This window comes from Cervus canadensis, chromosome 3 (assembly GCF_019320065.1).
Source record: "Cervus canadensis isolate Bull #8, Minnesota chromosome 3, ASM1932006v1, whole genome shotgun sequence".
Classification (NCBI taxonomy): domain Eukaryota; kingdom Metazoa; phylum Chordata; class Mammalia; order Artiodactyla; family Cervidae; genus Cervus; species Cervus canadensis.
Window position 1 is genome coordinate 37,815,765 of NC_057388.1, and position 15,847 is coordinate 37,831,611.

Sequence of the window (15,847 nt, forward strand, 5' to 3'; positions counted from 1 at the left end):
TCACATTTTAAAAATAAAACAAGTATCAGGTATATTTTATCTCACCCACCATATCCAAAATATAATTTTAACTTGTAATCAACATAATAATTAATGAAACTCCAGATCTAATATTTACTTACAGCCTATCTCCATTTGTACTGGCTGCTTAGGTGTGAATATGGCTAGTAGCTACCATATTCAGCAAGTCTATCTACTATACACATTCACTGGTATCCATTCATATTAACTTTTCCTACTCCTTAAAGTTTAAAATGTGTACAATGGCAAAACCACATGTTGTTAAAACTGTGATTGTGTTTATTTTTTGAAATCCCCACCATATATGTAGAGTAGCACTTTTCTTACCTCGAGGTTCATTTGGAACTCCTGTTTGGTAAATGTTGTTCTTATTTTATATAGTGATTCATTCATCTGCCCTAACAGCAGATTAATATTTTTAAGTCATGTATTGAATTCTCTCACTAAATAGAATTTCCTGAATGTGGTAGGGGAAAGCACACATGAAACTAAAAAGGACATTTGCTGAGTTTATTGTATCTCTGCTCTGGTTATGAGGACTTCCCAGGTGGCTCAGGGGTAAAGAATCTGTCTGCCAACCAAGATGTGTGGATCCGATCCCTAGGTCAGGAAGACCCTGTGGAGAAGGAAATGGTAACCCACTCCTGGGAAATCCCATGGACAGAGGAGCCTGGCAGGCTCCTAGGTTCATATGATTGCAAAGAGTTGTACACAACTTAGAAAGTGAACACTATAGTTATAATCCATGGCATACAGTGGATATAAGAAGAAATAGCTAGATAATTCCTCCATTTATTCCACAAATACATATCAGCAAAATGAGCCACCACTGAATGTGTTTGTTCAAAACAGCAAAACCAATCCTTCAGTTATGAATACATGCTGTTTTTTGGCAACCGTGCTAACCTTGTGATCTTATTTCATTACCCTTACACTCTTATGATAAGTGAAATACAACAGATGATCGCAGTGAATTAGATCATGATATTGAGAGAATGGAATATTGAAAATTAGCTTAAATTCCCAAGATTGTTCCTGAATGGGCATTGTCTGTGACTGCCTTCCCAATACCTTAGTCATAAAAGAAAAGAATGCATTGAAAATCTTTAAAAAAATCATAAGAAATATCATTGAAGATTATGTCATAGAGACCAGCAATTACAGTGGGTCATGATCATAAGAAGACTGATGTTAGCCAGGCTCTCTTTCTTTAATACATGTAAATCAAATGTAAATCAATATAATCAGTTTATGTCTCTTTAAATTTGTTGAAGAAGGTAGAGGAAGTGCTTCAAAATCATGATTAAAACTCCTTAGAGCCTTTTCATTTCATTAGTCTCTTTTCCTAGTGCCGTAACCAAGAATCTCTTTCACAGGGTTTCATCAGAGACCCTGGCCTGTACAATCAACCTTTGCTCCTAGTTTATTTTACTGCTGTTTTCTTCTTACTTTTAACTTTGTGCCTGGTGCTCATGTATTTATGTTATTGTCATTAATAAGTTCTCTACCTCCTTTTTTAAAAAAAATGTCTTTGTTTCTTAGTTTTGGACAAAAAATGTTTAATATTTTTTCTTAAATCCATGAAGACCCCTTTACTATTTAGGAGAAGCACAGTATATTTCAACTTCCCAGGTGGCTCAGTGGTAAAGAATCTGCCTGCAATTCAGGAGATACAGGTTTGATCCCTGGGTCAGGAAGATCCCCTGGAGAAGGAAATGGCAACCCACTCCAGTATTCTAGCCTGGGAAATCCCATAGACAGAGGAACCTGGTGGGCTACCGTCCATGAGGTCTCAAGAGAGTCAGATAGAACTTAATGACTAAACAACAGTATATTTCTGTCTGTATCTGAGGGTACAGTATGAAGTTTATGCTTATGAAATTACTAGAGTTAGTGGTATTGGTACACTTGACAATTTATTGGCAGAAAGAACTGCTTAAAAGGAATTTCTTCATATACTTCATGACTCAAAGTGCACTACAAAGCAAAGTTAATAATGGTTTTGCTGCTTTTTTCTATGAGTGTTAAAAATTAAGGAAAGTAGAAAATTAAGTAAACATGCAAAACTCATCAGCACATTTGGAAAAGTAAACATTTCCCATGTTTGCTTTTTATTCCCTACCTTTTATCTAATTTTGTATTTAACATTTTTCATCTTCATTATATTACTTTGCTATAAAGTATTGCCTAACTGACTTTATAAACATTATATTGTTCTTCGGGGCTTCCCTAATAGCTCAGTTGGTAAAGAATCCGCCTGCAATGCCGGAGACCCCCATTTGATTCTTGGGTTGGGAAGATCCCCCAGAGAAGGGATAGGCTACCCACTGCAGTATTCTTGGGCTTCCCTTGTGACTCAGCCGGCAAATAATGTGCCTGCAATACGGGAGACCTGGGTCAATCCCTGGGTTGGGAAGATCCCCTGGAGAAGGGAACAGCTACCCATTCCAGTATTCTGGCCTGGAGAATTCCATGGACTGTATAGTCCATGGGGTCACAAAGAGTCAGACATGACTGACTCTCACTTTCTGCTTCTTAGCAACTGAAAGCTCACTTCATGGCATTTGATTCACCTAGCTTTTTATAATTGTACTTCTTCAACTAGTAGGCATATATTTGCTTTACTTCAAGGAGAATAATAAACTGGATCTAACCATACTCTAAATCTAAGTACATAGTACTTTTTCCTAACTCTAATTCAGAATGTTCATTTTTGCATACATTTCTCATGGTTAGGGTACAGGCAACCTTATTTTTGTTGCTGTTGTCCTTTTCTCTCTCTTTCTGACCATCTTATTCAAAATAGAGCTCTGCTTGAAAGTTCACTGATTCTACTTCAGCTTGAAGTCTTTGGAGGCATAACTTACCTTTTGTAATTATGTTGATATTTTAATTCTTCCCATTTTAAATGATTATCTATACAGTATCTACAAGAGGTGTAATCACTACTCTAAACGTCTCTAATGTTTTACTTCTGTGGTCAGGAAGGAATTTATTACATGTGTACAAAGCAAATGTTTCCCCGGAATGAAGTAAAGGCTCATCCTTGATGGCTAATTTTGAGAAATTTCATCACATTACACATGCATTTACTAAGCCTACAGAAAAATAGAGACTCTGAATTACGTTGTAGGGATACAGAGATATGTAAACGCATAACCTCAACTCCCAGAACATTGTAGATATGGAAGTGGATTTTTGGGAGAAAGCAGTTGGTTTCACTGTGATTTTTACCACAAACCATATGCTCTTTTGGACTTCCCTGGTGGCTCAGATGATAAAGAATCTGCCTGCGACATAGGCGACTCGGATTCAATCCCTGAGTCAGGGATATCCCCTGTAGAAGGGAATGGTTACCCATTCCAGTATTCTTGCCTGGAGAATTCTTTGGACAGAGGTTGCCGTCCATGGGGTTGCAAAGAGTTGGACCGGACTAAGTGACTAACACTTTCTTTTTCACTTTCATATACTCTTACCTGTACCATTAATCATGCCACAATAACTTGGCCAATAGGAGAGATGCCTTAGGAATAAAAAGAAAAAAAGAAAATGATCATTTGAAGAGCACCTTTCTCACACCACTTTTTCTATTATGATTCAGTAAGTCTGACAAAATAACAACTATTTATTAACCTAGATGTGACAAATGCTAAGTTTAAGAAATGTTTTAAGCCATTTGGCCTATGTTTTGCTTGAAGTCTGCATCTTGTTGAGATAGAGGAAGTGCCTGAAACCATTAAGTGACCAGATTATAAAAGAAAAACTGCCAAATGTTGTTAATTAGAAACATGGAACAGAAACAGTTCTGCAAAAAGAAAATTGAGAAATATTTGTCCAAAATTTTGACCTTTTAGGAGAAAGATCCCCACTGAGGGAGAAATGGATTATTTGATAGTATGTTTTATTCACGCTGAATAGGATGAAGATATTAAATGGTTAACTGATATAAACTCAGTATGAAGGGTAAGAAGGGAGTCTGGAGGAGGAAAGAAAGAGAAGCAGATGTTGGATCAATAGAAATTAGAAACATGGATAATCAATTTATACGTTCCACTTCTTTTAACTCTTGTGTGTACTGGCATTTAAATAGGGCAAAGTTTATTAATTTATACTGTGGTACCTACATAAATTTTATGTGTATATATATATATATATTTATATATGGAAACAATGAAAACAATAGTGGTGATAGTTTCTCTGCACACCCAGACACTTTTTGGTGATGGAAAATGAGTTTTTCACACTCCTAACATATCATCCAGTAAGATGTCAAGGCATGTTTTTGCTTCTTTTTTAAACAGAATAAGCTGCTCAGCCTGCCATGTTTAGTCTTGCCATGGTCAGTTAAATTAACTTGTCCTAATCTCAAACTCTTGTGAAATTCTTACTCTAATTAGGAGCACTTAGTAATTCTCCTCAAAACCTCTCTCTAATATTGAAATGGAAGCAATGCTCACTGTCCTCCATATGCAAACACTGATGTGATTCCCCTAAAATGAGCATTTAGAAGTGTTTCTTTTTTTCTCCATTAGACTTTTCTATTAAAAAAGAATATGTGATTATGGTCTCTCTAGAAGAAAAAGGATTACATGAGTATTTAACTGTTTTATGTGATTTTTTAAATAAGAACTCAGTGTCACATAATGATTAATCTATAAAAATATTTCATCTCTTTTGATTTTGATTACTTTATTCTTTGTCAGGAAATCACTGATCTAAAACTCATTTTAACTTTGAAAAGAAAATTCTGTCTCCCTTGATATTTATTAAAGTTCTTCCTATTTTAGACATATGATGAAAAATAGGCAGGAGTTAGGGAAAAGTAGGAAATCACGGCTGTATGAACATCTCATTCTAGTACTGCTTTGCAGGAGGTGTGCTTTTTATTTTTCAAGTTTAATATGTCAGTTTTAGAACAGGAAATAATAATTCCATTTTGTGTTGATAAATATTTTAAAAAGCTGTGTTATCAATAAAATCATTTCGAGAAAATTTTGAAAGGGAAAGTCATGAAAGCATTGGCCTGGATTCATTAAGCTGCCATATTTATAGACATACTTTGTCATGTCCTGGGAATGAGCAGTTTTTATATTTCATGCTCAGTAAAAAATAAAACATCAGTAAGATATACTGGATGCTAAAATGATGAGTTGACATTTTGAGTTTCTTCCTTTTCATTTGCAGTTATGTAATTTTAGGGTGTATGATAATACCAGCTATGCAGCAGAGACGGAAGTAGTCCCTTTAGATTTCTTTATGTAAGAAAACTTGTTCATCAAGATCAGCCCTCCAGTGGGGCTGATACTCAGCAGCTATGCACTAGTGTGATGAGTTGTCACAACTAAAGGGTTAATGCCTGATAGACCAGGAGTTTCTAGGGCTGAGATACAGGCAGCTCTGTTCCATAGGTTTGTGCCTGTGCCTTACCAGTGGTAAATAAGTTTCTTGTCTGCCTTAGAGTAGCCTAGTCACACACACACACAGACACACACACTTTGCTTGAATACTTACTTTTTGCCTTTGTATGTGTCAATTCTGGCAACTTTGCTTATGTCATCTTTTCCATTGAAAACTTTATAAACTCCATCTGCAGTGTTGTTGTACTGAAGAGATTCATACAAGAAAAAATTACTTCTAAAACAAGTCATGCTTTCCAAATTATAAAATATGTAATTGACTCACTTTTGCATTTCTCAGGCACTGGTTGTTCACAACTATTTTATGTGATTTGAAATATATAAGCAAATAAATTTTTATAATTACTGATTTTTAGTATTTTTATAAAAACAAGATATAAAAGGTGCCTAGAAACAAGTGCTAGATGGTGAGCCAAAGGAAGCAAGCATATCAGAAGCTGACATGGTCCAACTCCACTGCTCTCTGTTGTAATTAAGCCAGAAGGTCATTTTGATGACTAGTCCTGTTATATTGGGGTGAGAGGATAGGGAACAAATCCTATGAGACCATGTCATATTTCTAGAGATTTTCTCTATGTTATGATCTTTAACAGTGGTTGCTAAAGATTAGATGGGCTTCCCAGGTGGTACTAGTGGTAAAGAACCTGCCTGCCAATGCAGGAGATGTAAAGAGAGGCAGGTTTGATCCCTGGGTCAGGAAGATCCCCTGGAGAAGGGAATGGCAACCCACTCCAGTATTCTTGTCTGGAGGATCCCATGAACGGAGGAGCCTGGTGGGCTACAGTCCATGGGGTCACAGTCAAACATGACAGAAGTGACTTAGCATGCATGCAAGCACACAAAGATAAAATTGTTGTTGTTGTTCAGTCACCCAGTTGTGTCCAGCCCTGTGTGACCCCCTGGACTGCAGCACGCCAGGCCTCCTTGTCCCTCACCATCTCCCGAAGTTTGCCCAAGTTCATGTCCATTGCATTGGTGATGCCATCCAGCCACCTCATCCTCTAATACCCTCTTCTCCATCTGCCCTCAGCTGTTCCCAGCATCAGGGACTTTTCCAATGAGTCAGCTGTTTGCATCAGATGACCAAAATATTGGAGTTTCAGCTTCAGCCTCCATCCTTCCAAAGAGTATTCAGGGTTGATTTCCCTTAAGATTGACTAGTTTGATCTCTTTGCTGTTCAAAGGACTTACAGGAGTCTTCTCCAGCACCATAGTTCAAAGGTATCAATTCTTTGGCATTCTGCCTTCTTTACAATCCAGCTGTCACAACTGTACATGACTACTGGGAAGATCATAGCCTTGACTATACAGACTTTTGTAGCAAAGTAATGTCTCTGCTTTTCTACACACTGTCTATGTTTGTCATAGCGTTCCTGCCAAGAAGCAATCACCTTCTGATTTCATGGTTGCAGTCATTGTCTGCATTGATTTTATAGCCCAAGAAGAGGAAATCTGTCACTACTTCCACTTTTCCCCCTTCTATTGTCATGGAGGAATGGGGCTGGATGTCATGATCTTGGTTTTTTTTAATATTTAGTTTTAAGCCAGCTCTTTTACTCTTTCACCCTCATCGAAAGGGTCTTAGTTCCTCTTCACTTTCTGCCATTTAGAGTGGTATCATCCACATATCTAAGGTTGTTGATGTTTCTCCCTCCTATCTTGGTTCCAGCTTGTGGAATCCAGCCTGGCGTTTCTCATGATGTGCTCAGTGTATAGGTTAAACAAACAGGGTGACAGCAGACAGCCCCATCACACTCCTTTTTTGATCTTGAACCGGTTCATCAGTTGTTCTATACAGGGTTCTAACTGTGGATTCTTGACCCCCATCCAGGTTTCTCAGGACAGGTAAGATGGTCTGGTATTGCCATCTGTTTAAGAATTTTCCATGGTTTATTGTGATCCACACAGTCAAAGGCTAGAGCACAGTCAGTGAAGCAGAAGAAGATGTTTTTCTGGAATTCCCTAGCTTTCTCTAGGTTCCAATGAATGTTGGCCATTTGATCTCTGGTTCCCTTCCTTTTCTAAACCAGCTTGGACATCTGGAAGTTCTTGGTTCACATAATGCTGAAGCCTAGCATGCAAGATTTCAAGCATGACCTTACTAGCACGGGAGATGAGCGCAATAGTCTGATAGTTAGCACGTTCTTTAGTTAGCTCCTTCTTGGGAACTGGGATGAGGATTGACCTTTTCCAGCCCTTTGGCCACTGCTATGTCTTCCAGATTTGCTGACATATTGAATGCAACACCTTGAAGGCATCATCCTTTAGGGTTTTGAATAGTTCTGCTGGCATCCATCACATCCACTAGCTTTATTAACAGCAGTGCTTCCTAAGGCCCACTTGACTTAAAGATTGGATACACAGGATTAAAAATAGGATTAGCCAAGGAAAGAATTAAAAGTATTTGAGTTAAATGCTAGTAACTGAATTTATTATCTCTTAATGCTTTCTTAATATATAACCTTGTATTTCTAAAAACTGTAGTAAAATAGCAACAATGAACTGGAGACTATAACTATTTTGTATAGTGACAAGGACCATCATAGTCAAAATTTCAATTCAGTAGTCAGTTTAGCCTATTTGTAACTCAAAACATTAAGGAACAACTAAGTTCATCACCAAATTCACATTTTTTTTCTTAATTTCCATACTGTCATTTCATCACTTCAGTAGATTACTAATCAGCAATTAATAATTCTATGAAAATGTAACATTGCTGATGTATCAGGCTCATTGTGCTCAATTTTGGCTAAGTTTTAAATATTCATTTAAACAAATTTGCAAGAAGTCTAGAGGAGGAAGAATGACATGATGAATATATTCAACAGAAATAAATAAAATGCGGCATTACGCTTGATTTCTTTAAGATGGGAAGTCGAAACTGAAAGATTGCTCAAAGCCTTGGAAGCTTACATTATAATTTTAGACAGCTGTATATTTATTGGAGTAGAAACTTGATTAAATGTAGCTTTCTTAATTTTAAATTTAATTGTTAAAAATTAACTTGTTTCATACAGATAAGTTAATTTTCCCAACTAGGAAAGCTAAATTCATGTGAATAGAGATTTTAAAAACTTACAGTTATGTATTCCCAGATCATAAATAGGGTTAACATACTAAATGATAAGATTATGAATTGCCAATGCCATTATATTTATACAGTTAGAGTCTAGCAATATCGATGTTCAATTTGTTACTCACAGGATAAAACACACCAACTGTGGTAGGAATAGAGTATGGAACCGAACTCAAGAATGGATCCTTATAGCCCCACAATAGTTCTTTCACAGTTCTCTTTTGAAACATAAAAGAGTTTGAGTTTTTGATAAATACATTGAGTATTATCTGAACAAATGTGCTTGGATAGAGATGGGGTGTAGCCTATAAAAAAAAAAAAGCACTGTGTAAGACACCAGTTGCAGTATTGATTTTTGACAAGAGATGGATAAATAGTACATCTAAGTTTAATAAAATTTTTAATTGTATCTCTAAAATTACTGCCATATCTTTGGAAGATTAAAAGTGTAATGTTTCTATTACATTTCTGTCTTGGTGTGAGCCACAGGAAGAAGACGTTCAGTTAAATTCTACTTTTTAAAATGATACACTTTTTTTTTCTTTTTTTAATTTATTTTTATTAGTTGGAGGCTAATTACTTTACAATATTGTAGTGTCAAGTGTGAAACAGATCGCCAGGCCAGGTTGGATGCATGAGACAAGTGCTCAGGGCTGGTGCACTGGTAAAATGATACACTTTAAATGGTCTTCTCAATTCAGTTGATTATTCCATGATCTTGTCATATTTCCAAATGATTGTAATTCATAAAGTCATGAGAATACATTTTCATCAAAATTGCAAATGATATCTAATGATCATTCTAATCATGAAATTAATTACAGAGGATTCTAAAGTATTACACAATCAATAATTTTGTTGTCTACTCACTGCTACAGCCAGGTTGAGAACAGTGAACGTGTCATTCTCTGTTCCAACTGAGAGCGAGGGTTCAAAGATGGCACCTTTCGGCTGTAGGAAAGAGATTGTGTGGGTCTTAGAGTCTCGGGTTATAATATCCTTGGCTAGATAGCGGACTCTGAAAAACAGAAGTAAACAAAAATTCAGAAAAAGCATTGTCACAAATGCCATTCATTGATGCAGTAAATAATTTTTTTGAGTATGTAGATGCTCAGAAATTAGGCTAAACAAGTAAGTTAAAAAGATATATATACCAAATGCTGAGTCTTACAAATTAGAGAAGGTCGGGGAGAGCTGTCTTAGTTGTGCATAGCAGGGAAGAAAGAATGTGTGTTATTATAGGAATTTACATAGATTCTGTGGGAAAACACAGAACAGGTACAAACCCAGGCTAGGGGTGGTTATGGTGGGGATAATGGACAGGATACAGTTCCACATAAGTAGGCTGAGGGACAAACAGACGTGTAGTTAAGCAAAATAGTGTTGAAAATAGCACGTATAAGAATTAAGAACATGGTGTAATTTTGCACATGCAGATGTTTCAATATATTTGGTTTACAGAGTCAGAGTAAGGAGAGTGGTGGAAATAAAATTACTAAAGTAAACAAGACCTCAAACATAAAAGGTTGTACCTCATACTCAAATGTTTTTTTTTTTTTTTTTTAAATATGGAACGCTTCACGAATTTGCGTGTCATCCTTGCGCAGGGGCCATGCTAATCTTCTCTGTATCGTTCCAATTTTAGTATATGTGCTGCCGAAGCGAGCACAAATGTTTAGTTTTTTATCCTGAGGTTCAGGAGGAGACAGTAGAGAAATTGAAGGAAGGGACAGTAAGAGCACATTTCCTTATTAGATAGTCTGTTCATAGTGAACAGACTTTCCTGTACCGCCTTTTTCATAATTTCCAGCATTTTAATGAAAATTAAAGATACCTAATGGAATATAATTTCCACTTTACAGGTCAATTTTCCTCCATCCCTTCCTCATATAGTGTATACCTATTAGTTCTGAGCTCCTGACTCTAACATCTCTAGGCAAAGTACCAACCACTTTTTTAGGAATGTGATGAAGGGTTATTATGGAAACAAAATCTTTTGCAATTACAAGGTATTTACTGAGATGAAATAAGGTATACATTGCTCTATCCTATATTTGATTGTCTATTATTTGAGGTTAAAATAGGTATCTATTATTATCTAAGATAAAGACTAAAAAAAAATCATGGGACAAAAATGTTTAAAATGTAACAAATAAAAAAAATCACACATTTCAATCAGGTATAATAAAAATGTAAAATTCATGTAGGGTAGGTTTTTTATCCCCAACTGCAGTGCCTGGTAGTTGGTAAGTTTTCAACAAAAACTTTTTGAACAAATAATTAATGTTTCACATTATCTCAAAAAAGAATTCAGAAAAGATAGAAATATATTTTATGCTAATATAATTTCTTCAAGGTTTTATCATTTACTTTTCTGTGAGTCCTGTAGACATGCAAAGAATATAAAAATCTGAAACAGCATCCAGGACAATCTATTATCAGTCAATTACTGTTTTCTCTTAGATAGTTGTATTTTAAACTTAGATTATCTATTATTAACATTTAAAATTAAAGTGCTCTAATTTTCAGGAATACTTACTGTGTTTATAATAATTGAGATGACAGTAAAACAACTGTGACCAAATTCTAATTTTACTTAGTTGTACTTACAACACTGTACCAGTATATGGCACTCACTAAGAGAAAAGTCCTTTAAACTGAGGCCTGTGTTTAGAATGTACTTTTAGAAAGAGAACATAATCGCTCAATTTTTGGTTTAAAAATTAGAATACAGGGAATTCCCTGAAAGTCCTTTGGTTAGCACTTAGCAATTCTACTTCAGGGGAGCACAGGCTTGATCCCTAGTCAAGGAACTAAAATCCTAATCCTTGGCTAAGTTTAGTCTCTTTTCTTACTTTCATAGTTAGAAAAGTCACAGTCTTGTAATTTAGATATGAGAAAATGTACACAGAAATGTTAAGAGTTACCAGTTCCTAGGTCTGTGTGAACATGGTAAGTCATTTCACAGCTCTTAGAATGAGTTTTTTAAATTTACAGGATGAAACTTTCTGGCAAATTATTTCCCAGTAGTGCTGATACCTAAGATTCTTTTCAAAAGTGTGTTAAACTGTTAAGGCATGCAAAATAAAGGTACAGCTTATTCAGTCTCAGTACTGGGCAAAATGAGACTACTAGCTGAATAAAAGTACCCTGGAAAATAGTTTGAATAGAAATCCTTAGCAAGTATTGTAGTTATGTAAAATCAGTTTAAGGCTGTGATTCTCAAATTTGAGTATGTATTGAAATCCCCAGAATTTTTGTCAAACTCATTACTAGGCTCAAAACCAAGAATATCTGATACATTTGGTTTAAGGTGAGGCCTGAGAATTTGCATTTCTATCTAGTTCCCAGGTGATGTTGATGTTGCTGGTCCAGAAACCACATTTTGAGAACCACTCATATAACTTACATTTTAAGTTATAGGATTTTAAAATACTCTGGTTTTTAAATTTTCAATAGTTTTTTAAAATTTAGCTTGCATATTTTAGAGCTGTTTTTAAAATTTTCTATTTTATTTTTTAATATTTATTTTATGTAGGAGTATAATTGATTAACAATGTGCTAGTTTCAGTTTTACAGCAGTGATTCAGTTATATATGTACACACACACAGACATATATGTAATATATACACGTCTATACATATCTATTCTTTTTTCAAATTTCTTCCCCATGTAGGTTATTACATAATATTGAGCCGAGTTACCTGTGCTATATGGTAGGTCATTGTTTGTTATCTACTTTAAATATAGCAGTGTGGATGGGTTGGGAGCTTGGAATTGACCTGCAGACGTTGCTACAGTTGAGAACAAATGCCACAAGGGTAAAACACTAGTAACTTCTTAAATATAGATCTGTTAATTGATGCTGGTAAATTCATAATAAAATCTGTATTTCTTATACTCATTAAATCCTTAGATTATGGTTTTATTAATACATTGGCAGAAACAAATATTTCAGTGTATGTTAATGGCAAGAAAGTAATAAATACATTTCAATACAGTGTCATTTGTCAAGTGGAAGCTTTTTCAGAAATACATGTATTCAAGGAAAGAGTGCCACGTATTCGGGGGACTCACCTGTACGTGTAAGGACCTCTTTGCTTAACTTTAATTTTGCTGCTATTAACTGCCACTTCCTCTGGATTCTGCACATCAAATATCCAAAATTGTCTGTAAACGTTTGCACCTGCTTTAACCCAGTTTTTAAAAGCAATTGTACCTTCTTCAAGGACAGATTCCTGTGAAAAAGAAAACAAGTTTGGGTTACTTCTTTGTAGTCAATAAGGGCACTTGTGGGAGTTGTAAACCTTTATTAGTCAGTGAAAGGACTAAGCTCAAATACCTTGCATATGAGAACCTCTGCAACCTGCCACATGAAACAGAAATGTTTTCAACACATTATGGTTGGCAGTCTCTTTTAGTTGATCTTTTACAAAGAGAATCTGTGTGTAATATTATACACATGTCTGATGATTGTAAGGCCAACCACTGGCAAGGTTGAGAGTGATCTTATTTCAATACTGCAATAGTTTGTAACAATTTATTAAGCAAATTTTATTAAACCTTTTCCAAAAAGTTCTTACCGGGTTGAACATTAACTTTTCTGCCCTCAGCAAGTTGAACTGAGGAGGCAAAACAGAACTGAGAGAAAAATCTAGTGATACTGGAAGTATTTTCATTTTTCATGCTGTCACAATCGTTTTACATTGTGTACATTGGAGCTGCTACAGCAAGTGAGACCCTGTTATGTTTTACAACCAATTTTCCTTGAAAAATGCTCAATTGTATCTTGACATCTTATTTCTATAGTAAGCCCAAAATAAAGACAAATTTTTTTTCTTTTTTTTTAAGACAAAATTATGTATAGAAAAAGTATTATGGCTTGTTTAAATGTAAAGGTGTTGTGAGGATGTTGAGGCTGAAATCAGTCCCAAAAAAGAATTAGCTGTTACTTCCCATTTCAAGGAAGTACATGGACATATACATTATTATTTTCACATTGTAAGACTCTTAAAGACTAATAACAGTTGTTTATCATGTAAACCCAAGGCACATATCTTATTAGATGTTCTTAATTAAAAGAACTTCTAAGTAGTTATAGAATTGAAAAGGAATTCTGATAGAATATACCTGGCATGACAGAAAATTTATTCATTCTAATGCTTATACATTTACTGCCAAAACACAGTATAAGCATATCATGTTTTTCTTTTAAAGGCTATGAATCATTTTGCCTTAATAGTTCATTTGTAGATTGTTTTTCAACTGGGAAAGTGGAAATACAAAACTGAAATGAATGCATTCAATTATCAGATGTTAGAGTTAGGGTCACCTAATCCCATCCATTTTTTTAGAGTTATATAGAAAACAGGTGTCTGATTCAATGCTGTATGACAACTTAGTAGTGGATAATGGAGAATGCAAAGAATGGAGGAAAACAACAGAGTGGAAAAGGCTAGAGATGTCTTAAAGAAAACGAGAGATACCAAGGGAACATTTCATGCAATGATGTGCACAATAAAGGACAGAAATGGTATGGATCTAACAGAAGCAGAAGATACTAACAAGAGGTGGCAAGAATACACAGAAAAACTATACAATAAATATCTTAATGACCCAGATAACCACGATGATTATCTAGAGCCAGACATCCTGGAGTGCTAAATCAAGTGGGCCTTAGGAAACACCACTATGAAAAAAGCTAGTGAAGGTGATGGAATTTCAGTTGAGCTATTTCAAATCCTAAAAGAAGTTGCTGTGAATGTGCTGCACTCAGTATGCCAGCAAATTTGGAAAGCTCAGCAGTGGCCACAGGTCATAAAAAGGTACATTTTCATTCCAATCCCAAAGAAAGGCAATGCCAAAAAATGTTCAAACTACTGCACGGTTGCACTCATCTCACATGCTAGCAAAATAATGCTCAATTCTCCAAGCTAGGCTTCAACAGTACATGAACGGAGAATATCCAGATGTTCAAGCTGGATTTAGGAAAGGCAGAGGCACCAGAGATGAAATTGCCAACATCCATTGGATCATCGAAAAGCAAGAGTTCCAAAAAAACATTTACTTCATTGACTATGCCAAAGCCTTTGACTGTGTGGATCACAACAAACTGTGGAAAATCCTTAAAGAGATGAGAATGCCAGACCACCTTCTGTGCCTCCTGAGAAATCTGTGTGCATGTCAAGAAGCAACAGTTAGAACCGGACATGGAACAGAATGGTTCTAAATTGAGAAAGGAAAGGAGTACGTCAAGACTGTATATTGTCACCCTGCTTATATAACTTCTGTGCAGAGTACATTATGTGAAGTGCCAGGCTGGATGAAGCACAAACTGGAATTAAGATTTCCAGGAGAAATATCATTAATCTCAGATATGCAGATAACACTGACCCTTATCACAGAAAGTAAAGAGGAATTAAAGAGCTTCTTGATGAAAGTGAAAGAGGAGAGTGAAAAGGCTGGCTTAAAATTCAACATTCAAGAAACTAAGATCAGGGCATCCCATCACTTCATGGCAAATAGATGGGGAGACAATGGAAACAGTGAGAGACTTTATTTTCTTGGGCTCCAAAATCGCTTCAAATGTTGACTGCAGCCATGAAATTTAATGATGCTTGCTCCTTGGAAGGAAAGCTATGACAAACATAGACAACATATTAAGAAGCAGAGACATTACTTTGCCAACAAAGGTCTGTCTAGTCAAAGCTGTGGTTTTTCTAGTAGTCATATATGGATGTGAGAATTGGACCGTAAAGAAGGTTGAATGCAAAAGAATTCATGCTTTTGAACTGTGGTGTTGGAGAAGACTCTTGAGAGTCCCTTGGACCTCAAGGACATCAAACCAGTCAATCCTAAGGGAAATCAGTCCTGAAGATTCATTGGAAGGACTGATGCTGAGGCTCCAATACTTTGGCCATTGATGCGAAGAACTGACTCCTTGGAAAAGACCCTGATGCTGGGAATGATTGAAGGCATGAGGAGAAGGGGATGACAGAGGACGAGATGGTTGGAGGGCATCACCGACTCAATAGAAGTGAGTCTGAGCAAGCTCTGGGAGTTGGTGATGAACAGGGAAGCCTGTAGTGCTACAGTTGATGAGGTCCCAAAGAGACAGACACGACTGAGTGACTGAACTAGATGGACAATCAGATCTTCCACTCCAGTGTTGTGTTGTTTCCACTAGTAAACTTTGACTACTATTATTATACAAATCCTATCCACCCTAGAGGGGAGACCTCTAATCTTATTTACTTTCTTAGATTGCTTTAACTACTTTGTTCTTAGCATTGCTGTATAAACCAATTATGTGGCAATAACTGTGTAAAATTA

General features: G+C 35.9%; 1 protein-coding gene and 1 non-coding gene across 3 annotated transcripts in view; both read right to left on the bottom strand.

Moving 5' to 3' along the window:
* LOC122438253 (platelet glycoprotein 4-like) overlaps positions 1–15,847 on the bottom strand; it is a 39,610-nt gene that overhangs the window by 10,194 nt on the left and 13,569 nt on the right. For both annotated transcript variants that reach the window (XM_043462929.1, XM_043462930.1), the window contains exons 3-7: positions 12,593–12,753; positions 9,385–9,532; positions 8,640–8,819; positions 5,533–5,624; positions 3,498–3,544 (exon numbers count right to left, since the gene is read on the bottom strand). In XM_043462929.1, the coding sequence (XP_043318864.1) occupies positions 3,498–3,544; positions 5,533–5,624; positions 8,640–8,819; positions 9,385–9,532; positions 12,593–12,753 (628 nt within the window). The remainder of the gene's footprint in view (positions 1–3,497; positions 3,545–5,532; positions 5,625–8,639; positions 8,820–9,384; positions 9,533–12,592; positions 12,754–15,847) is intronic.
* LOC122438958 lies at positions 10,077–10,183 on the bottom strand. The gene has a single exon (XR_006268703.1). It is a non-coding gene; the product is annotated as a U6 spliceosomal RNA (small nuclear RNA).